The sequence below is a fragment of the Eretmochelys imbricata genome, chromosome 12 (genome assembly GCF_965152235.1).
Source record: "Eretmochelys imbricata isolate rEreImb1 chromosome 12, rEreImb1.hap1, whole genome shotgun sequence".
NCBI lineage: Eukaryota > Metazoa > Chordata > Testudines > Cheloniidae > Eretmochelys > Eretmochelys imbricata.
The window spans coordinates 30701130-30725069 of NC_135583.1; the positions used below are offsets into that span (position 1 = coordinate 30701130).

General features: G+C 40.4%; 1 protein-coding gene across 1 annotated transcript in view; it reads left to right on the forward strand.

Annotated features, from left to right (window-relative positions):
- Positions 1 to 21870, forward strand: part of VAT1L (vesicle amine transport 1 like) — an 86641-nt gene extending 64771 nt beyond the window's left edge. The window contains exons 8-9 of the mRNA XM_077830989.1: positions 18765 to 18848; positions 21772 to 21870. Of these exons, the coding sequence (XP_077687115.1) occupies positions 18765 to 18848; positions 21772 to 21870 (183 nt within the window). The remainder of the gene's footprint in view (positions 1 to 18764; positions 18849 to 21771) is intronic.
- The last annotated feature ends 2070 nt before the right edge of the window (positions 21871 to 23940 follow it).

The window sequence follows — 23940 nt, forward strand, 5'->3', positions numbered from 1 at the left end:
AATTCATGAGTCCCGAATAATAGTTCCATGTTCTACCACTAGACTACCCCACCTCTACAATATTATATATATTGTGGTAACACGCAAGAATCCCAGTGGTGGACCAGGACCCTGTTGTGCTAGATGCTATATAAACCAAGAACGAAAAGTCCCTGCCCTGAGGAATTTACAATCTAAGTACCGAGATTATATTCTGCTACATCTGAGCACACACCAAGAAACTGTGGGATTAATATTACTATTTGACAAGACAGTGATGAAAATTCACCGGCTAAAGAGTGAGGGTCATATTTAGCAAGTTCATTTCTTCCCATTTAGAATGTTTGCTTAGAAACAGACTATTCATGAACTCAGAACGCCTTCAATGGGTCAGATTTGAGAGGGAATTCAGAATACATTGTCAAAGAAAAGGTTTTGTTGTCTTTAAAAAGTGTCCTGCAAGCGTCTAGACACTGTGTGAAAAGCTGTGGTTCTGGAAGTGTTTCAGACTTGGAGCTCTCACATGGCTGCCAAACAGTATGATTCAAGAAAGGCTGTTTCTGATCTTTCGCTTCTTCTGTGTAAAGAGGGATCACTACTTGCCAGATTCCCACAGAGAAGTTACAAGACAGAATTACCATTGCAAGGTTTGGGGGTGGGGAGAAAAGATGGAGAGGAAAAGGGGAAATCAACAGCATTCATCTTCTATCATCCGAGTATCATAATTAGAAAGCAGTAGTAATCTGTAGGATGGTACAACAGAATCAAATGAATAAGAAAAGCAAGGGATGCTTACTATTAAATGGTAGTTTTGGTTTGGTTTAGTTTGAGTAGGATTTTTTTTTGTTTTTTGGTTTTTTTTATTTAAGGACTTTAACTATTAGAACATGTTTATATGAAACAATATCATGGTGACATGTATTTGTGGCATGATGCATATATTTCTTGCAAAATCACAAGGATACATTGTTTAGGCAATATTTTAAAAAAACTGATGCCATGGGTTTTGCTAGTCAATAACTGCATAAAATGTTTTATTTTAATTACACTGTACCACCATCTTATACCATGCATGTGTTAATTTATCAGAAGAACACCATAAACTTTATTTCCTGCTATAAATCCTCCCAACAGTTGTGATGTAGATTCCATAGGAATAGTCTAAATGGTGCTTCAAATATGCATTTAATTTAGCTGCAAGGATTAGTTCATGTTTACTAAATACAAAGGGCCTGTTCCTTCAGGGTATGTGCTGCCAAAATTCTGACTGAGGTCAACAGGAGTTTCATCTGTGGTTCAACCAAATAGATTATCATTGGAGATGGACCTAAACCACAACATATGGACCAATTTCTTGAACATTCCAAAGTTCAGGAGTGTTTGAACTTCATGGTCCATACACTTGGCTACCACCAAGAAGTGTCCGCCACAACTCAAAATGGGTAAGGGAGGTCCAAAAGTGACCTTAAGCCAACTCTGAGCTCCCTGCATCCTGGGGATGGTATGCTTGAAGGTGGACTCCTGGTGTAAACTAGGGCTGGTCTAACATGCCAGCTGCCAACAACCCCAAAGAATCAATACAGCAGGAACTCTTCAGCACGCAGGGATGTCCCAGCCACACCGCCTAGTGCAGGAGGAATGCTGCTGTAGGTACCACTGTAACAACTCTACCAGCACCACTGGTTATCTGCCTCTAACACAGTTGATCCTCCTCAGTCAGGCTATATCTGCTCTAGGGCTGTGTTGTTTACTCACTCATTCTCTCAAATGCAGATGTTGTTGCTTGATATCCAGGTCTATAACCACAGGAGTGCCTCTGTATCAAGGCTAGGCCTTATAGACCACCCTCCAGATGTTGGGTTGGGCACTCTTCCACCACATGAGCTATTGTCTTCGATGCTGCCCTGCAGTCACAGATGGGGAGGAAACCAGGTCAAGCCAGTGTATGGTTGAGCAACTCTGAGCAAGCTGGTGAGTAACCTATTGAGCCTGGTCCAAGAGCTATGGTCAAGCAGACAAGGAGGCAGGTGCAGTGGTGGACTCCTGAATTTACTTACTGTGTTAAACTGTAAAGAGTGTTTTGGTGCTAGTGGTGTGGCACCAGGCAGCCATACTGCAGGGGACAAGCTGGGCTCTGTTTTCTGGATTCTAAGAGTTTGCTAATCTTAACAAGGAGCCTGCATTGCTGCTTTGCAGAAGCTTGCAGCTTAGAGTCCTTCAAAACTTCATCCTGGTTCATGAGACGATAGTTTTCATGCCCACACATCTCTCAGGTGTGGACATGAAAACTCCTGAGCCTCACCCACCCAGCCTCACCTTCAGAACTGCCTTGACACTAAAGAGGGCATAAATACATATATATTGTATTAATTAGCAATGCATCCATTTTTGTTTTTACAAAAATAGACTTTGTCTTCTCCAAGTGTACGTTAATAACTTGGGATAATGCCATGTACTGCAATAGTATGCATTATACTCAGATTAAAAGTAGTGCTGGGAAAGTTTTCTTCTCCACTGAATTCCCAAGGAAGTTACACTATCTTTAACCCTGAATGAAAATCAAATGAGTTGCCCTTCTTGTTTTGTGTCAGGATTTTCCATACTGAGAAGCTGAGATAACACACATGGTCTCATCTAAGAGTGCTCTCTAAATAGCAGTCATGATAGGTCTTCAGTGGAGCTTGAGGCGTAATTTCCAGTGTGGGTAGACATGCTGATATTAGCTCTGATCAAGCTAGCACACTTAAAATAATGGAGTAGCTGTTGCAACATGGCTGGCAGGATGGGCTAGCCATGCCAGATACAATCCCGTCCAAGGTATGATCCTAGGTATGTAGTCAGGGCAGCTAGCCTCTCCCTCCTGACACTTGTGCCACCATGGCTACACTGCTATTTTTAGTGTGCCAGCTCAATCAGAGCTAGCATGGGTATGTCTGTCTACACTGGTAACTGCATCTCAACTTCCAGTGTAGGCATATTATACGTCTACCAAATTGCTAGGAAGTCACTCTCCAAAGTGTTGAATACCTTCTGAGGGATTGCTCAGGCATGCAGGAGTGAAATCAGGAAGGCCAAATCACACCTGGAGTTGCAGCTAGCAAGAGATGTTAAGAGTAACAAGAAGGGTTTCTTCAGGTATGTTAGCAACAAGAAGAAAGTCAAGGAAAGTGTGGGCCCCTTACTGAATGAGGGAGGCAACCTAGTGACAGAGGATGTGGAAAAAGCTAATGTACTCAATGCTTTTTTTGCCTCTGTCTTCATGAACAAGGTCAGCTCCCAGACTACTGCACTGGGCAGCACAGCATGGGGAGGAGATGACCAGCCCTCTGTGGAGAAAGAAGTGGTTCGGGACTATTTAGAAAGGCTGGACGAGCACAAGTCCATGGGGCCGGATGCGCTGCATCCGAGAGTGCTAAAGGAGTTGGTGGATATGATTGCAGAGCCATTGGCCATTACCTTTGAAAACTCATGGTGATCGGGGGAAGTCCCGGACGACTGGAAAAAGGCTAATATAGTGCCCATCTTTAAAAAAGGGAAGAAGGAGGATCCTGGGAACTACAGGCCAGTCAACCTCACCTCAGTCCCTGGAAAAATCATGGAGCAGGTCCTCAAGGAATCCATTCTGAAGCACTTAGAGGAGAGGAAAGGGATCAGAAACAGTCAGCATGGATTCACCAAGGGCAAGTCATGTCTGACTAATCTAATTGCCTTCTATGACGAGATAACTGGCTCTGTGGATGAGGGGAAAGCGGTGGACGCGTTGTTCCTTGACTTTAGCAAAGCTTTTGAGACCGTCTCCCACAGTATTCTTGCCAGCAAGTTAAAGAAGTATGGGCTGGATGAATGGACTATAAGGTGGATAGAAAGTTGGCTAGATTGTCGGGCTCAATGGGTAGTGATCAATGGCTCCATGTCTAGTTGGCAGCCGGTATCAAGTGGAGTGCCCCAAGGGTTGGTCCTCAGGCCCGTTTTATTCAATATTTTCATAAATGATCTGGAGGATGGTGTGGATTGCACCCTCAGCAAGTTTGCAGATGTCACTAAATTGGGAGGAGAGGTAGATACATTGGAGGGTAGGGATCGGATACAGAGGGCCCTTGACAAATTAGAGGATTGGGCCAAAAGAAATCTGATGAGGTTCAACAAGGACAAGTGCAGAGTCCTGCACTTAGGACGGAAGAATCCCATGCACCGCTACAGACTATGGACCTAATGGCTCGGCAGCAGTTCTGCAGAAAAGGACCTAGGGGTTCCAGTGGACGAGAAGCTGGATATGAGTCAACAGTGTGCCATTGTTGCCAAGAAGGCCAATGGCATTTTGGGCTGTATAAGTAGGGGCATTGCTAGCAGATCAAGGGATGTGATTGTTCCCCTCTATTCGACATTGGTGAGGCCTCATCTGGAGTACTGTGTCCAGTTTTGGGGCCCACACTACAAGAAGGATGTAGAAAAATTGGAAAGAGTCCAGCGGAGGGCAACAAAAATGATTAGGGGACTGGAACACATGACTTATGAGGAGAGGCTGAGGGAACTGGGATTGTTTAGTCTGCGGAAGAGAAGAATGAGGGGGGATTTGATACCTGCTTTCAACTACCTGAAAGGGGATTCCAAAGAGGATGGATCTGTTCTCAATGGCAGCTGATGACAGAACAAGGAGTAATGGTCTCAAGTTGCAGTAGGGGAGGTTTAGGTTGGATATTAGGAAAAACTTTTTCACTAGGAGGGTGGTGAAACACTGGAATGCGTTACCTAGGGAGGTGGTGGAATCTCCTTCCTTAGAAGTTTTTAAGGTCAGGCTTGACAAAGCCCTGGCTGGGATGATTTAGTTGGGGATTGGTCCTGCTTTAAGCAGGGGGTTGGACTAGATGACCTCCTGAGGTCCCTTCCAACCCTGATATTCTATGATTCTATGATGCTACTCTCTCACTGAAGTCAATGAGTCAAATCTTGAGATCCTTTCCCATTTTTCCTTGGTAGTATTCAGGCAAATTCCTTTTGAATTAATGAACCAAATGGCTAACTAGGTGCCAAATCCTGCCATCTTTATGTCTTGTTCACACAGGTTGTCCCATTGACTTCAAGTTGCCTTAGTAAAGATTTGTAGGTTTGGGCTCTGTGACAGCTCTATTATTGTATAATTAAAACCATTTACTCTGTGTTTCCTCTGTATTTTCTCAAGCAAATACCCACTTACTTATAGGAGTAAGGAGAGAGTAAAAGCAAAGTAAAGCTCTCAGGATTTAACCCAGTAGCTGGAAGACATGTCACTTTAATACATGGCTTTAGTAACTGAGGAAAGAGTTGGAGAGTCAGAAACTGACAGTAGCATCAGTGTCTAGTCCTTTGACATTTTCTCATCTTGGGCCTGTTTTTAGTCTTGCTGTCATGGCAATGCAAGACCAATGTTGCAAGCTGTTCCTCAATCCTGAGAGAAAAGTGTTCTCCAAACTGACAGGCACAAGGAGAAGGGAGAAGAGGCCAGAACTGTTCATTGCAGCCATGAATGGCGATACATGAGTATAGATGATTTTAAAATGACTTTATATTCTCACCCACATGGCCAAACCGTCAGTGCGAAAGTTCCGAATAACAGATCATGTCATTCTAACACTAAATAAAACAAGGGGCTCAGGGAAAGTTATTATATAGCAGACAAAATGATCTTGGATCTCATACATTCACATGCAGGATCATTTTTATATAAAAGATACCAACTAGCATCACATAGAAAACAAAACTAACTGCAACCATTTTTTGATATTTTTTGTCAAATATTTTTTATTAGATTCATGTTCCAGAACTTTTTAAAAATTAATGTTTATGTAAACTCCGGGTGCAAAAGTTTCTAGAGCCCCCAGGAATTTTTGCACAAGTGAAAGCACCAATGATGGTGCCCAATCTTTCATTTGTGTGTCGAAGCCACAGATTGTATATGCCCCAGTTGGCCTGAATTTCTTTTCCTGCTTTATTTTTCCTTTTTACACTATCCCACCCCCCCCCAATCAATCCTATGAGGTGCTGAGTGCCCTCATCTCCCAGTGGAGCTAAGGGGATAGGAGAATACTCATTAGAACCAGTGCACTGGTTGAAAAAGTCTTTCTAGAAGGGAAGGGGACAGGCCAAAGCAATCATGGTTATGGGATGCTAACCATCCCCATCCCTCCCCGCTGCCCACATACAACACACACAGTGTTTCAGTGAGTTAGATTATGGCCTGGTCTACTTTGCCAGGAGAGCTGTCCCATTATGCAACACCAGCAAAGCTCCTAGCATGAATGCAGCTTATACCAACACTCCTGTGCTTTTGCCAGTGGAGCTTATTCCATCCCATGAGCAAAATAAGCAAAAGCACAGTTCTGCCAGCCTAATTGCATCTGCACTAGGGGCTTTTGCTGCCATCGCTATTCTGCTCAGAGATCACATCCCTGCTCAACAGAACTATGCCAGTAAGAGTCTGTAGTGAAGACCTGGCCTAAGAAAGTCAAGCACTCCTGTGAACTCCCAAGATAAATGAAAAGCTTTTTTTTTTACTAAGCCAACAAGCTTCCCAAGAGAATATTAATCTGATGCATGTTGTTGCACAAATGTGGAACGTGCCCATCAAAACCATGGGGCATGGAATACACAAAAACAAAGGTCTGGAGGACTACGGAAAATGTGTGGGAGGGTACGGGCACAAGAAAATAGTCCTTGTACCCCAAGGAATGTAGTACATCCTGAGCATCCCACTGAGGGCGGCACTCTCTCAAAGGGACCAGGGTCCTGCCCCTCCCCACTAAGCAGGAGAGTAGACTACACGTTCCTTAGCGGTGGTTCACTAGGGGCACATGCACACCCATGGCCCCAGCTTTCCCACAAGCGCTGCCGAACCAGGCAGCTCTGCATTGTCCCTTACTGAAGCCAGTGGCCATGAAGAAAAGAAGGCAGCATTGCCCTTTGGCTTTTTGCAAGCCTTCTGTTGATCTTACAGTTACAGAGCTAAACTCCTAAACATTCAGTGCTGGAGACAGAGGCCAGATGTAAGACAGGAACCACAAGTGATGGCTTCTTTCCGTGCTCACAGTAGCTGCTTGTTAAAACATGGTCTGTGATCCCTAATGTCTATCAAAACACTGAAACACTAACCTTTATATTAAAAACCTTAGACTCTTTCCGAGGTAATGAAGTGAAGATAAAACTCCCTTTCTGGCCTGAGCAGAGCATCTGCAGTTATAATGCAACCTGCAACTCTTATTAAGGGCAACATAAGTCTGTAGTACACCAAGGCAGCTTCTCTGATGGTAAAAATCAGGGTGCTTTATGATGCTACTGAAAGCTATAGTACTATAGCTTTGCTTAAGGGGTATCTCCGCTAAAATAAACAGTGCAGCAGACTTTTTCTTCACTGCTTAACTAAATATTCTTGATAGTAGCTTAATTCTAACAGCAATAGCTCTGGTCTGGCTCAAATAGTGACTGATATTAACAGCAGCGAAATAGGACCAGCCCTAGAATATAAAATGGACAAGTTTTATTCAGCTTATCCCTTCATAAATCTGAACAAGTTCTGGATTATTACCTGTGCCACTCGGGTTGCCAAAGTAACCTCGGCCATCCAACTCATATTTACATACCACATGATTCTGTCACCATGGAGATCTATCCATGTGATTTGCAGACATGATTAAGCTGCTGGCTCCTCAGACACACCACACCAGGGTAGGGAGAGGAATTAATTACGAGTAAGAAATGCTCTTCCCGCTCTTTTTTCTGTGATAGAAAGAGCCTGCATTGACTCCTATGACAGAAGCATACATTTGCGCAGCTTTACTGTTTTGCTGCAGACAGAGGATGAGGAAGAGATTAATAAAGAGGAGGAGGTTTTTAAAATCCTCCCAGTGAACAGCATCTGCCTTATTGGGATATCAAGAATGGCAAGCAAGCTCATCTCAGTATATGTCCTCTATCCCCTTCTTCGCTCTCTCTCCTGGGATCCTGAAGCAGCCAAGTATCTGCTGGTACTAATCAAAGAGAACTATTTAGCTTCTGAGCAAAAACGTTGTCCTGCCTCAGATGGTTAAACGGTTTAGCTTTATATTGTTGTAAAATACTTCCAAAGGTTGTGTTTATTCTAGCTGATTTCCTGCCATGTTCTTCAAGGGTATATGACTGGCACAAGGGGAGTTTCAAGACAGACATTAGCATTTGCGCAAAGCTTAGTGCTGTCTCTTATTATTCTTTTCTGTTTTTGTGTAAGAGGCTGTATTGGTGTGGGATATAAAATGGCAGTATTACTGTTATTTATTTGTAATGCAATAGTGTCTAACGGCCACATTTAGAACTGGATGAGGGTCCCATTACACCATACGGAGATAAAACGAAAAGACAATCCCAGCCTCAAAGAGTTTACAAGCTTAGTATATGAAAGGAGACAACAACAAGCAGATGGGAGACTACTATGTAATGGTGAGATGATTATGATTGTTGTACCAAGCAACAGTTCTGACTCATGGCTGCCTAGCCATTGTCAAATGTCTTGTAGGCATAACAACAGAAGTGACTGAAGGAGAAATTTGAAGACCATTATGACAGCCAGTAGTAATGGTCACTAAATTAGTGGCTTTGCTTATTTTTATGGGGAGATCCACTTATGCCCAAGTGGCAGCATGGGAGAAAGCATGAACGTGTTTAAGGCTAGGTGATAAAGGCTGACCTTGTCAGAGCAGAGGTGGTGGTTGATGTCAGTACCATATAAGAGGTTATTGGTAGTGTAGGGCTGAGCCGTAACAGTCCTTAAAAGTGAGAACAAGTTATTTGTGTTTGATGCAAGGAGTGGGGTGAGTTGGTGGAAGGATGCAAAGAGGGAAACAAAGTGAAGTGGCTGGGATGGTGAGCCTTGCAGATGTTCTTTGATGTTCTTAGAAGGATAAAAGAAGGAAGGGATCAAGATGACGTTTATCAAGGCCAGACAGGCGGCTGTTGCAGTAGTCAAGACATGACAAGAGGAGGGTTTGGATGAGAATTTTAGCTGTGGAAACAGGGGAAAGGCTGGATCATAGAGAAGCAGCAATGTTTACATGCAGCCTAGAGGTGTGGGCCTAAAGAGAGGGCCAGGTTATGGTGCTGGGTCATAAAATAAATGGTGGTGTGTTCCACAGTGCCCCCTGGAGAAGAGTTTGAAATACGCATTTTCTTATGTCCTGCTGGAGGTGGTGACTGCCATCTCACTGAAATGTGAGATCAGTGGTTACACTGGCAGAGCTGTTGTCCAGTGTCCCAGGCTACCTTGAGACTACTGAACAGACGGGTATGAACTGGCCAGGAGTACATTTAGCCTGGAGAGTAGAAGGTTTCTAACAATCAGAGGAGTGAGGTTCTGGAACAGTCTTCCAATAGTAGTGGGGGCAAGAAACCTAACTGGTTTTAAGATAGAGCTTTATAGATTTATGGAAGGGATTATATGATGGGGGCACTAGCAATAGCAAGAGACTGGACTTGGTGACCCAAATGGTTCCTTCCAGTCCTATGTTCTTAACTCATTCCACATGTGGACTGGGTCAAATTCAAACTGGGAATGGACAAACCTGTTCAGCAACATTCAAAACTTTCCCAATCTTCGCCCACATGCCCCAATGTCATTTTTGCTGAGATTCAGGAAAAGCTCAGAGTCTCACCACAGTCCTCCCTGCCCTCTCATTACCTAATATGTACCTACTTTCTGTGCATCTTGGATTTCTGAGAGGGGATTAGGTGGTTAGCCCATTCACCACCCTTTGGCATAAGTCTGTCTTTGGGAAGCTTGGACTCTTTCTTGGTGGAAGCTTATCACTCGTGTGTGAATGTGTAATCTGTTTCTCGTTCCAGCGGGATCACCTTAAGGGATTAAAGGAGGCAGCAGCAGCTAGGTGGTGGTATCGAGTAGCTTCTTAATTGAGGCTTGTTCTTCACACTGTAGCACAAGTACTGGGCAAAGACACAGGGTGCTGCTTACAAGAATTAGGGAAGGGGTTACCGTGTTACTCAGGGTGTCACACTGCAGTGGTTGCCACTTACAAGGGGAAAGAGGGATTCCTGTCCTCCACTTGGATTTCTCTCCAGCCACCTCCAGCCAGCCCCAGAGGGACCCAGGGAATGAAATCACCAACATAGACAACTAGCACAAAAGTCCTCCACCAACCCAAAGTAAACATGTCTTCTTCTAGGAAGAGGTGTGTATGGAGGGGAAGCACATGAAAGGTTTAAAGATGGAAACTTATAACTTATAGATGTCATTTTGAGCCATTGGCTGGGGTTTGCCCAGATGGAGGGAAAACCATATTGAATCATTCCTCTGTACCAATAGCCTCCTATCCCAGATTCTGCTTTCATAAAGGATATGCACGATCTTACTGGCATGTCTACACTATGTCTGGGAGAAAGCGTCCCAGTCCACAGATTTGTGCTAGCAGAGCTTGAACGAGCCCTCTAAAAACGGCTGTGTAGATTTGGGTGGGATCTTGGCCTCTCAAACTCACCCTCCAGGCTTCAGAGCCTGAGTTCCCCAGATGCAGTGTAGACATCCCTAAAAATAAGTTTTATAAAATATGTGGTACTGCTGAGCTGATCGGCTTTTTTAGGATGATGAAACCATTTTATTTCGATGTTCCCATAGGTAAGTTTTTTCCCCTCGTATGTTGCATTTGTTGTCTCTGTACCAAGCATCCACATTACTAACATGGATATAAAGCTCCCCCGGGTGTTCTGTTGTCACAGGGAGCAGTTTAATGTTCAAATGGTGCCTGGTACTACTTTGACTTGAGTATGTTTCTGCATTCAGCTACACTGAGATTTCTTTAACTTCCCAGAGGCTTGTTTCTTAATTTGAGCTGTGTAGCAGAAGTGGAGCCTATTGATTCAAATAATATTCAAAAGAGGATTTTGCAAGATACACTTAATAATTATGTTGCATTACTCATCGTTTCATAGAAAAGCTGCACTTAATTTCCACACTGCAAAATGATACAGGAGATAATTAGCAATATATTTTTTCCATTTGGATAGCAAATTATTAAACATTTACTATATATGTAGCAAGTAAATTGCTTTGGTTATACTGTAATGACTGTGTGCGCTTAATGAAATTCCAAAGGAAACTGAATAGTAGCAAACCTCAATGAGCACCTCAACAGAGATTACTGCTAGATCTTGTTTTCAAAATGCAGAATAGCTGACAGGTTTGAGGGGACAGAAAATAAAGAAGAAGAGATGGAGTGAAACAACAGACAGTTGAAGCATGATTTTGGATTATTTGCTCCAGGCATAAGATGTCCTTAAACTATTAGAACCAGATTCAGAAAAGCGTCCCTATTAAGGAAGGCTGCTTAAGCATGTGCTTGAAGTTGAGATTTAAGTAGGTGCTTAAGTGCTTTACTGAATTGGAATCTCACCAATGTGCCTTAATGAAGTATCATCTGCAAGGTACACCGCACCTTCAATTCCCGCTAACTTGTAGCAGTTGCAGGTGTTCAGCACATTGAAGGATTGATCCATAAGTGCAAGGACAGCACCAAAGTCTAGAGCTGGATGGAAATGTGTGATTGGAGCATGGGGCTGGTTCTGGAAAAAAAAAACCCAACCTGATATTAATGAAAAGAAATCCTTGTTTTCGGTCAAATTTCTCAGTGGAAAATTTCAGCTTTTCATTGAAAAACTACACCAAGAAAACCAAAAACTGAAATTTTGCAGCTGAAAAATTCCCCAAAAGAAGCCCTAACAGTTTTCCAACAAAAATCCAAAATTTTCAGGGAAAGCAGACAATTTCTGCAAAATATTTTGTTTCAGTGAAAACCCGTTTGTTTGTGTATTTCAACTAAACATTTTCAACCAGCCCCGCCAAGGACCCTGGGAATGCAAGGTTAAAGCTAAATTAAGTTACAAACTGATCACTGTATGTATAATTCTCATAATTTGATAATAGATTAAAAAGTTACTTCCTCCATTGGTGACATTCCTGGTCTTCCATGATTGTAGAATTGCTGAAATGATTTATATATGTATATTATTTTGTTGCAACTACTCCTGAAAAATCAGAAAATGAAACTATTAATTGGTTAGCTGCAGTCACTCAAATTAGACAATCATCATATTTAATCTTGCACTTCTTCTCATGGAGATCTGCATTCCAAACGGATCAGGTGCTGCAGTTCTGCGGGCCTCGCTCATTGCAGATGGACGCTATTAATAAAATCATACTTAGGCAGCAACATTGATATAGCGCAATTCCTAAAAGAGGTGGAATGAATACTAGGGGATTGGCTCCTGAGTTTCATGACAGTCTCATTTTAGAACTGATAACAATAAAGTAGAACAAGATTATTACTACAGCAGCCTTTTAAAAAGTCATTTATTTCTAAGCAGAAATGGAATCAATATTTTTATTCATGTTTAGATAGACAAAGAAACAGTTAGATATAGGAACCGTAAATGGTCATCAAGTTGTTTGTTCATGGGAGTGCCTTTAAATAACCAGTTAGATAGTTGTCCATCAGCTCCTAAATTCTGATATTTTACTTTTAATTGTAACTTTTTTTTGCTAAGTTCTTGATTTGTTTTCATGTATAATTGCTTTCCAGGCACTAATTAAAGAGTGATTACAATAAAACTATCCCAGATCCCCATAATATATATCACTATCCTAGTCACTCGAGACAAATAATGTGTGGTTATTATGTGGTAGTGTGCATTTTTAATGAAAAAGAACTATTGCAATTCAAAAGTAAGAGTCTGCTTTGCCACTGGGCTTTAGCACAGCTAATGAGATACAGTAATCTTCCCTTTGCTCTAACAGGTAATGCAACAAATTCAAAGTATCATTGTTAGAAGGAAATGTACAGTAACCAACAATACTTTGCATTTCTACTGTTTTACTGTACATCTTTTAAGAGCTGTATATAAAATGTGTATTTCTTTTCATTAGACAACGTGCTTGGCTCTGTCGATTATGGCACAGTTGAAAAATTGCTGTTATTGTAATTATAACTGTGTTTTAAAATATATATACTTTTAAAACTTCCTATGGAGGTTTTGAAGTAAGAGTTGTTTAATTACTGTGCGTTCCACTGTGGTATATTCAGGCATTAGCCACCATGGATATGTTAATCCTATTAATGTCGACAAGATACATGATTGATTACTCCAAATCGATTTCAAATGCCTCAAATCTTAAGGCATCATCACATGTTGGACTTTCAGTTTTCATAATGTAGTCAAATGTTAGCGTAATTATTTTAATCATGTTAATATTTTCCCTACAACTTCAGAGCATACTAAAACAGGTGAATTGACTGGCCAACGTTCATCCAAAAAATCAACCACATAAAGGCCTACACATGGGATTTGGCCTGGGACATAGTGGATCTGTGTATGATTATTCTTTTTATTACTCATGTAAGGGATCAGAGCTGGTCACCATGTGCAAGATAAGGGTTTTATTAATTAAAGGGTTTTGTGTTTTGACACAGGGAAGCTGAGCAGCATCCTGCTCGCAGTTGCCATGTGGTGCAGCATAGCTTCTGTGTTTGCATACAGCTGTTGACACAATCAATAATTGTCAGAATTCTCATTAGCACTAACATCCTTGCCTGGGGTGACTGGAAGCAAAATGAAGCATTAATGACCCACAGCAATCAGCAGTCCAGCAGGAAAGCCAGACAGCTGTGAACCAGTATTATGGGAGCATTGTATATATAGAAAATAATATTGGCTGTTTTTAAAAGTCCATGGTTTTGTATATAATCAGAGAAATTAGAGATGGAAAAAGAGCAAGTTGCTGATCTAATCTAACCTCCTGTGATGCTGGATTCTTCACTAGAGGACATTTTTCCAGCACTTGGTGAAGTCTAGTTTTTTAAATGTCTCAGAGAGCAAACCTATCCCCCAAATGGATTTTCTAAATTAGGAACCCTGTTTTTAAAATGTAGCCTCATCCAGGTTCTCTTTGAAGAAATGTAGAGCTTAGATATCAAACAATGTCTACTGATCAATTCCAAAACTCCAGGACCAAAGACATCTGGCCAGTCTGGATTTCCCATTCACTTTTCTGCTTGGATGGTGTCTCATCTAATTTTTTGGAGTGCTTCTTTGTATAAATAACATCTGCATCTGAAGAAGTGAGGTTTCTACCCATGAAAGCTTGTGCTTATGTTAGTCTTTTAGGTGCCACCGGACTCCTTGTTGTTTTTGTGGATACAGACTAACACAGCTACCCCCTGATATCTGAGGACTCAGTGACATAATGTGTTGCTGAACTTCTTCACAAGAAGAAAGAGGAAATCTAATTTGGCAGGAGATGAGAGTATTAAATCAGGTGGTTTTCCACAAGCTGCAGTTGTTGATTAAAATGAGTGCCTTGACTTGGATGAGTAAAGAGGTCCTAAGTTCCAGATTGATTGTTTAGCTATGGTGGGCATAATTCATAGTGAAAAGATTTGAGGGAATGTGAAGTTATTAAAAAGAAAAGGATAATAACAAATAGTAAAGAGGATACCAAATCAAACAGCTCTGTGTTTTTATGGAGTATCCTAACAGAGACAACATGGTGGTCTTGGAGAAGATTTGATGCAGCTGTCAAACCTAAACCTCCAAAAAACACAGCTGTCATGAAACCTATTTCAGAACATCCTCTGACCTTTAATGCAAATGCATTTCTGCCCTTCCTCTTCTACCAAGGCCCACTGGCAGTAAGTGTTGCTCTTCTCAGCATGCTACACAATACAGATGGACAGAAATGGCTTTGATCCAACAGCAGCAGCTCTAAGCTCCCAACCATAACATCCCCCACAGGAAAATAAACTGGGGTAGGCTGTTTCACCGCATCGTGTGTGTGTGTGTGCGCGTGTGTATAAATTAAATAAACAAAAACTTTTGTTAAAAACAGTTATGGTTGCTCACATGCATATTACCACCAACACAGCCCTTCCCAGCTACAATCGTTATTTAGCCTTCAGTACCTTACCTCACCTACATCTACCATCCCACAATACACATTCATCCTCCGTCTGCTTCCCCCGCCCCCCAGCTATAGTTCTTGGAGTGGGAAGCAAGAGGGAAATATGTCTCCATCAGGCTGGACAGATATGAGAGAACTCAAAGGATTCATTTTATTGCAGTTTCCTACTCATCAGTATCTCTTCCTGCTACACAGGAGGACATGTTCATCTTCACAGGCACTGTACTTCTTTACAGCAGTATTGGCAGCCTTTTCTTATTCTCCTCGAGTGTGTGGAAATGTTCGTTTGGTGCCTGTTCTGAGCCGTGTAATGCCTCTGTGATGGTCACTGTGTCTCTGTTGAGCCTCTTGGGGTTAAAATCAATACCACAGTGGTAGTTTAAGCACCAAACCTAATTTGGGTCAAATTAGGCCCAAAGTGTAGGTTGTATGAAAGCAAGCCTATCGGAATGTTTCTATGGCTTCCTTATTCCAATGGAAACCATTTTTAAGTAAGTAAACATTCCCTTGCACTGTCTGCAACCCAAACACTCTTATCACTGTGTTAATGCACAAGAAGCAGACAATTAAATTGACTAAACCAGAAAAACAAAAGTGAATCTTACTTGTCTGTTTTGACTTTCTGAGTTGACAAATACAGACAGCATACACTCAGCATGATCAGTGACCAGTAATTTAGGGACAAGAAAGTCTGCTTGGCCGCCGAATGCTACACAACTCCAGCAGTTCCTTGCTGGAGCTAATGGTGTACAGGCCCTGTGGATGAAATTCTACCAGGGTTCAGAGAAAGAGAGTCTAATGCAGATTATCACTTAAGCCCCACTTAAACTCAAGCCTGGTGAACTCAGCTCAAATGGGGTGATGTGATAAATAAGGCATGGGGCCTCTGTTTTGGACGGAATGTCACCAGGATGCACTGATGTGCAATTGAGAGGCATCAGTACCGATTGCTCTCATTTGAATAACTGTTATAATAAATACCAACAGCAGTGAGATCTAGTGGCAAAGAATGGCCTGGTTTTTCTTTCTCTAGCACCTTGAGGAAACAAGCTGCCGCAGACTTATTTAACAAATATGAAGTTTTGGCACTCGAACACTGCAAAGTCTTCTACTTGCGTGCATTTTACAGCAGCTTGATTCAGATACTGTGTAGCAAATGAAATTACATTGATACAGCTAAGGGCAGAACCGGGCCCATTGGCTAGGCAAGCAAGTTACAAATGACATTCTCATGTACAGATTTTGGAGTGTGACATTGCAGCAGCTCTTTCAAAGTTTCGGTCATATTGGGTTTGTTTTTTAATATTATTCTTAATTGCTCCACCTGGATCCTATATCCAATATTGTTTTTAGAAATTGTACTGTTCCCGTCTCCTCTGGCCTGCTGTTTGCATTCGCAAGCTACTTACGGGTATCCTAGAAACACACCTGAACCTTTCTCCAGAGTCTTAAACCTGATCCTGCGCATGGGGAAAAAATATGCTGGGAAAGCACATTTTCTCAAATTTGCCTCACTTAATGTGAGGTGGTGCAGATGATAATAAACGTTGTGTGTCCTTGCTTTCAGCGTGACATTTCTGGTGATGAGTTTCACCTGGTGGGCAAATGTGTTTGCTGGTTCCTTCAGTTCTGTCCTATTAATTTGGATTATTTATATCGTTAAAGGTTTTAAAACGTAAGGAAACTGCTTCTTCTTTAGGGAGTCTGGTGATTGTTCTTAAAAGAATATTTTCTGAAAAGAATTCCTAGGCTCACAGAACGTATCCTGTTCAGTACAGAAAGTTTAACAGGATAACTGGGCTTACTGATCACGACACAGTTACGTCATAAAAGTCAGTGTGGTTCTATGTACACCATTAAAAGGTCACCAGTCTCCCTTTTGGTGAAAGCATCTGGGATTGCTGAAAAGAGGGAAGATTTCCAAAATTAAGTTACAGCAGTGTCATTAATTGGAAAGCCTTTCATATTGGTCGTACGTTTTGTTTCCATTATAAATGTACGTATTCATTCATGTTCTCACAGATTTTTAAAGTCTAGCATTTTCTAATGTAGGGTACTATTGGGCAACACTTGGGTTGCAGAACTGAGAGTTCATTGGTTCCAATTTTCAAACATAGGAGTGGCATTTAATCAGGGATTTAGGGGTCCAGCTCTCATTGGATTTCCGTAGAAGTTGGTAGCCTTACTCTCTTAGACACTTTTAAAGTGCCAAGCCAAGATGTCTAAAGTTAAGTATCTACATCCATATTTGGGCCCTAATTGACCATGCTAAGTATCCAGGTCCTGATTTATGCCCTTAAATGTAGTGCAGGGTTTATTTGTTCCTGGAGCAAAGTTTAGTTCCAAACTTCTATGCTAGCCTGTTTAATAATGTAATAAAGCTATGTCACAGGTGGTAGGTCTTATTAACATATAATTCTGTGTTTTACTTTCTTGCTTCAACACATCCCATTGTTCTGGCAAAAAAAAAAAATGAAGTGACAATGATATGAAACACCCTTTATATGCAATGTTCACAGTTACTGAAGTTTCCCACCATTAAAGTGAGGAAAGTGTCTACTCCTCTTCCAATCCTCGACCATTAAATAATGTCTACATTTTATGCATCAAATAGCCAGTAAAACACACACATGCAGTATTCCATTTCATCAACATACAGCTCCCATGAGTTCTGAAACTTCATACATCAAAATAAGCTCCCCTCCAACACACTGGTGAGCTGAGGGTTTTTTTGTTCCTTTCTCACACGCACTAATTACATTCAGCTGTTAAATGTCTTTTTTCAGTGGTATCTGAAGGACGCTAAAAAAAATTGGAAATGCACAGCGCTCATGCACTGAGGGTTAAATTAGGACAATAGCCACAACCGGTGTAGCGTATGTAGCATTGCTCCTGCATGCAAAAAAGGTATTCATTGAAAACCATGACAGCTTAATTGAAAATATGGTAGTTGAATATATTACTATAATGAATACATTCAGTGAAACCAGTCTACTCACAGATATTCTGCAAAGAGAAAAAGAGGCAGAATGAACTTTTTGTTGGGAATTACTGGCTGATCACTACTTGTAGCCATTAGTTTGCAGTTCAGGTGGCCACAGTATTTGTTATTTGTATTAAACTAGCACCTAGAGACCCCTATCAAGACAGAGATCCCACTGTGTTAGGTGCTATACAAAAGAGAATCCCTGGCCCCAAGTATTTATAATCTAAATAGACAGTGCCAAACATATAATTTTTTAGAGCTGGCCAGGAACTTTTTGACAAAACATGTTTGTTTGGTTTTTGTTGTTTGTTATGTCAGTTCATTAAAACTTTTTACGGGAATGTACTGGGTTTGATGAAACTTTAATCAGAAGGGCCTTTGAGGTCCATGATGGAATTTCTGGTCAAAACCAGAGGGGACAGCCAGTGAGAGAAAAGGTCATCTCAGAATAGCTAATGACCCACTGGTTAGGACACTTGCCTAGGCTGTAGAAGACCTGGTTTCAAATCCATGTTCTGCCTGATTTGGAGAAGGTACTTGAACCCTCCTAGATCTCCGGTGAGTGCCTTGAACACTGAGCTATTGACTATTTTGGCAGAGGTCTCTCTTTCGTTTTTTAATGAAAAAATTGACAGGTCTCTGTTTTGTCCCAACGAAGAACAGGAACAGTTTATGAAGTCACAGGATGGTAAAACTATTTCCTGTCTAGTTCTCCTCATTTTTCTTTGATGGACAACTTGAGCATCATGAAGAATAGCTGTCACTTTAGTATGAATATAAAATTCTGGTTTCTGTGTTACTAATCCTTGGAATTTAACATGTTTTGTCTTACAGGTGAAGGAGGCCATGCAGAGAATCCATGACAGGGGCAATATAGGAAAACTTATTCTGGATATAGAGAAGGCACCCACTCCACTGGTGAGTGAAAAGCATTGTGTATATAATAACTGTTCCATACAAATTACAATGTGTCAACAGGTCTTAGAGTTAATTATTTTGCGTGTGGTTTTCTACCAGATAAATATCACCTAAAGTGACAAAATCAAAACCATCACAATCTTTAATTTGTACTGTAAGGTACAGTACAAATTGTAGTTCTTGTTCTGAAAGAGATTTGCAGAAAATAGCCACAGCAGTTCATTTCATAGGTAAAATGGCCATCTCTGTCTCTCAAAATATAAACCAATATTGCCTCTGGAAAATCTTACTAGATTACTTTGATTGGGGAAAAAAACCACACAGCATCTATTTCTGTCTCTGATGGAAAACAAATAGCTGTTCCATGTAATACTAGATTGCTACATTAGTGGAGATAATGCAATGGATTGAAGCCAAACAGACCAAATCAACTTATCTTTACCTATAAACACAAGAGAGTACTCCCCTTAAAACCTGCATATCTGCAGAATTGCCTTCCCAGTGCCATACAAAGGAATATTTCTTGGGTAGGAACCAGCTAGTGATTTCTTTAAACTCTGTTGAAAATGCCAGGTATGCTGATATTTTGGGTAAAGTCATGCTTTGTAAGCTTAAATGTAATGATAATTGTACTTGTTACTGGGCAGCGCCTGAGAGAGAAGGAAAATGATGGATCTACTGAAACTAAATGTTGCGTTCAGACTGAGCGCAGCGCATCAAGATGCTGAGAATGAAAGGTTACAGAGAGTATTTGGTAGAGGGAAATCAGAAGGATCAAGCCAAACTTTGGCTGTTTACATTGGAAAGAGTAATAGAAGAAAAGCAGGAACAAATTAACTAAAGATGGACGTAAAATGCAGTTTGGATTCAGATCTGAAGTTCTCCCCATTTGGAGAGAGGAGGTTTGGATGTGCTCTAAAATTGACCGCAAGTTACTTAATACTGTATATAACCCTCACAAGGCATCAGGAAACCTGACTTAAAGGCTATTGGAATCTCACACATGGAAACCAGACACTCTTTGACATCAGACACTCAACTGAGTCCTAAAACTGTAAAACACAGCAGAGCAATAAAGAGTGAGAAAAGAGGAGGAGTCTCCAACATATTAAGCCATCTATTCTCTTGATAATGCACATGCCTAATTGCCATTAGTGTCTGTGGAAGCTACAGACTTAGAAAGTGAGAGGATATGTGATATATTTTCACAAACACTGAAGGGAATTCGTTCATAAATATGAGTAATTTCATAATGTCACTTGCGTGTCCATTAAAATAAGGTTGCGTTTATTTATTTCATTTCATTTCCATGGGGTTTCAAGAGCTAGCAACAATCTAATAGAGCAAATATAATTTTGGCTGGACTCCTTTTTTTCCCCCTCCAGAGTTTATAGTTATTCATTGCCCTTAGTTAGGGAAACCAAACTGCAGTATGAACATTAGAGTATTTCATGATTCTGTTCTAATTCATAACAATAGAGCAATACTATTGCAAATTCATCTGCTACTCCGAAGGTAAGTGTTTAGCTGGACTTTGGCATCAGAAGTGGGATGAAGGGATCCATATGGACCAAGGAACTTCAAAAAGAGAAAAATAAGTTAGAAACAATAATCCACAAATATATTCAGAGCAGTAGGAGAAAAGTGATTGTAGCCATTTCCCCCAGGGTTACCTCTTATTCAAAGTTCTGGTTTTCAAAGAATGGAAGAACACATAGTAAAACTGCTTTCTTTCCCCAGATATGTTTCCAAGTAAGTTGTTTGTTGTGAAATTAAGGAGTCGGGTTCTTACTGCAATAAGCCATTCTAGGGTATGCATTATTAACTTATTAATACACCCCTCTGAGGCTGAGCCCACTAATGAATTCTCCATTGTGGATTATTGTGATCTATGGCAGAAAACTAAATCAAAGCTTGATGGTATTAATGTTTGGTTTTTAATTCCTTATTTCATTCAGGTTTAGAAAATACCTATAAAGTCAAATGAGGATTTCACCATGTACCAAATAGGATAGTCTTAGTTAGCAAGACAATCCAGGATCCATGGTCTATTCAGATGAATGCAACGCTGTCTCGTGGAACATGTAAAATTAGTACAATTCTGTTTGTGCCTGTTGACCTCAGCCAAATTGGAAAGATGCAATGCAAGCATCTGTTACATCTTTGGTTATTATATGCTGTGTAAATAGCATTCTTATCTGGAAAAAAGATGCTGTGCTCTTTAAATACTACTATGGATTAATATTTTGTGTGGTTATCTACAACCTGAGAAGTTCCCTCACTACACAATAGAAATCTAGCATCTGTCCCACCATTAAATTTTACATTGTATTTTCACTGTAATGATGTTGATTCAGTACCTATTTATCCTATGATAGCAAGTATACGCACGTTCACATGCCCAGTGGTCCTATACAAATTGGTCCTAATTTGTTTTTATAAAAAATAAATAACCATTCTGTGGGTTCCCAAGACATTGTGCCTCCTTGAATATTTGTAGGATTGGATGCCATCTATTAACAATCACCAAAGTATCTTGCTATTCGCTTTGGTGAGACAACTGATTCTGAAAGATTCATAAAACACATGATGGATGCACTTTGTGAACCTCCCACGCATTTTTCTTTCATATATGGGAGCCTTGATGTTATTTTGCTACGCACACCAAACTCAATTGCACAACTGTCATACATAGCAGCTCCTGATAAATAATTCAGCTGTGTAATCCTTTGGAGAATGGTTTATGATCTTACACTGAAATTGCTCTACAACAGACAAATCTTTTGCACAGATAGAATGTGCATTTTCAGTTTTTAACAAAGTTTTATTTTTTTTAATATCACTTTATCAGGTGAGTCAAGCTAAAATTAAAATAGCTGAAAAACCACCGTAAACATCACGATTTCCTTCATTTTGTCCACAGATGGCCAATGACAGCACAGAGACAAGTGAAGCAGGAGAAGAGGAGGAGGACCATGAAGGGGACAATGAGAATAAAGAACGCATGCCATTCATCCAGTAACCCTTAGGGATGGGGGGAAACGGAAAGAGTGATTGAGTAGAAGAGAACAAGACTGGGAAATCTATTCTGTGCATCAGTGAACAAATGCTGTAGTACAGTGTGTGTTGTATTTGTCTGCAGCCAGCTGAGCTATAAATTGTTGATCATTGTTGTTTTGAACTCAAGTGCCATTCCTATCCAGTGCAGTATTATGACATTCCATAGTGTGACGGCCAATCTGTAGGAGTCCCATTGATTTTCTTTTCCTATCTAAAAGCCTTATTAATGTACTGTGTAATTTTAGATGGGCATCTTTCTTCATGTGAATTTGTGTAATGTTTTTTCGATTTGGAGATTTGTTTTTTTAATTCCCTGCCCATCGTCTGGTATTCTGCACTAATCAGAGGGAGGGCTTTCAGTTTGTGGACTTTCAGTAAAGAAGGTCAAAACATAGCATTTCTTTATGAGACACAAATAAGAGGCAGCAAAGAAGACTAATTCTGTTTCCCTGAATCGTGCTACTTCATCTCATAAACAGTTCTGTCTTAAGTTTTAAAAAATACCTCATTTGTGAACCTCGATAATATATGGTAGAGTCTGAAAGAAAATATGCCGGAAGTCATTACTAAGCATCTTTGATTAGTGTTGTATAACCACATTAGTCATCAGCACTACAAATTAAATGGAAATTGATGCATGGTGCCAAGTTTCATGCTTACTGTTGATCACCCTATGTACCATTCCCTTATATTACTTTCAGGAAAAGTCAATGGGCCACTTTTTCTGCCCAGTGATTCTTAACCATATGAAACTATTACCAAATTTACTGTTGATTCAACAGCACCTCTTCCCAAGGTTTAATTTGAGCTGGCTGTGTCCAAAAACTGAAGCAACCGTATTCTTAGTGATATATAAAAGCTGGCTAACAGTAGGGATCATTGTTCAGCACATGGAATAGATGTTATTTTGTTGGCTGATTTTACACTTCTGAAATCACTAATGGACTAATAAGCTGAGTAATGGTGCCGAACTCCTACAAAGATTAATCAATTTGCTCACAAATCTTAGGCCTCAATTCCATCATCACTTATGCACATGAATGACTTTACATAGGTGAGTAATCCCGTTGCAGATCTGTTCCCTTGCATAAAGTTAGTCACGTGCGGAAATGTTTGCAGGATCGAGCCCTTAAGAACATGTAGCGTATCTACCTCCCAGTAATGGAAATGAAAACAAAACATAACACTGAAATAAATATGCTTGTCCCTATCTTCCATTTACCCAAGTAGCAGCTGGTCAGTTCTTCCATGGTCCTTTTTTATTTTTATTTTTTTTTAATGACCGCAGCCACTCACAGTAGAAGCAGTAAAGGAATGTCCAAGACTTCATATTCTGACAATCCCCTTTTGGATTTAATATCTTTTTCACAAAAGAAAACACTTCTTCCAAATGCCAAGTTAGCTGATCTCCTAAACCTAGCAGCATTATGTCATGATCCAAGTGAAAAATGGGTTTCTCAGGCTTTTCTCAATGTGATGGGAAAGATAGGTCTGGATGACTTGTGTGTGTGGTTTCAGAAGATTCTTTCCTTTTTTTTTTTCCTTCCTCTTTTCCTGTTTAATCCATGCTGCCTGAGAAGTAGTGTCCATCTCTTTACTCTGTGTTCATGCAGTTGCTGCTCGAATACTAGTTAATTGTGCAAAATGTTCATTTGAAATGAGTTTTCTATGGGTTGAAAAAAAATACAAATTATGAGAAAAGCCAAATAGTCAGTTTACAGAGAAAAATGCCACAGAAAAAGCTGTTGAAATACAAAACAGAATTTCAGTTTTTTATAGAATTTAATGCAGAACTTCAGCATAATTGTATCATCTTGTCATACCAGAGTTTATCTAAGGTATTAGTGCCATGTTAGGCCCAAGTTTGCCATCAGAATACAGACCAAATGAATTCAATGAGAGTTTTACATGCATTAGGACTGCTAAATTGGGCCTTTAAAGGAATTGCTATTTAATTTTTGTCACGTAAGATGACAACAGTAAGAAAAATGGTTGGTTATGTTTATTTAAAAGTTTCTGGAGCAATTTTATC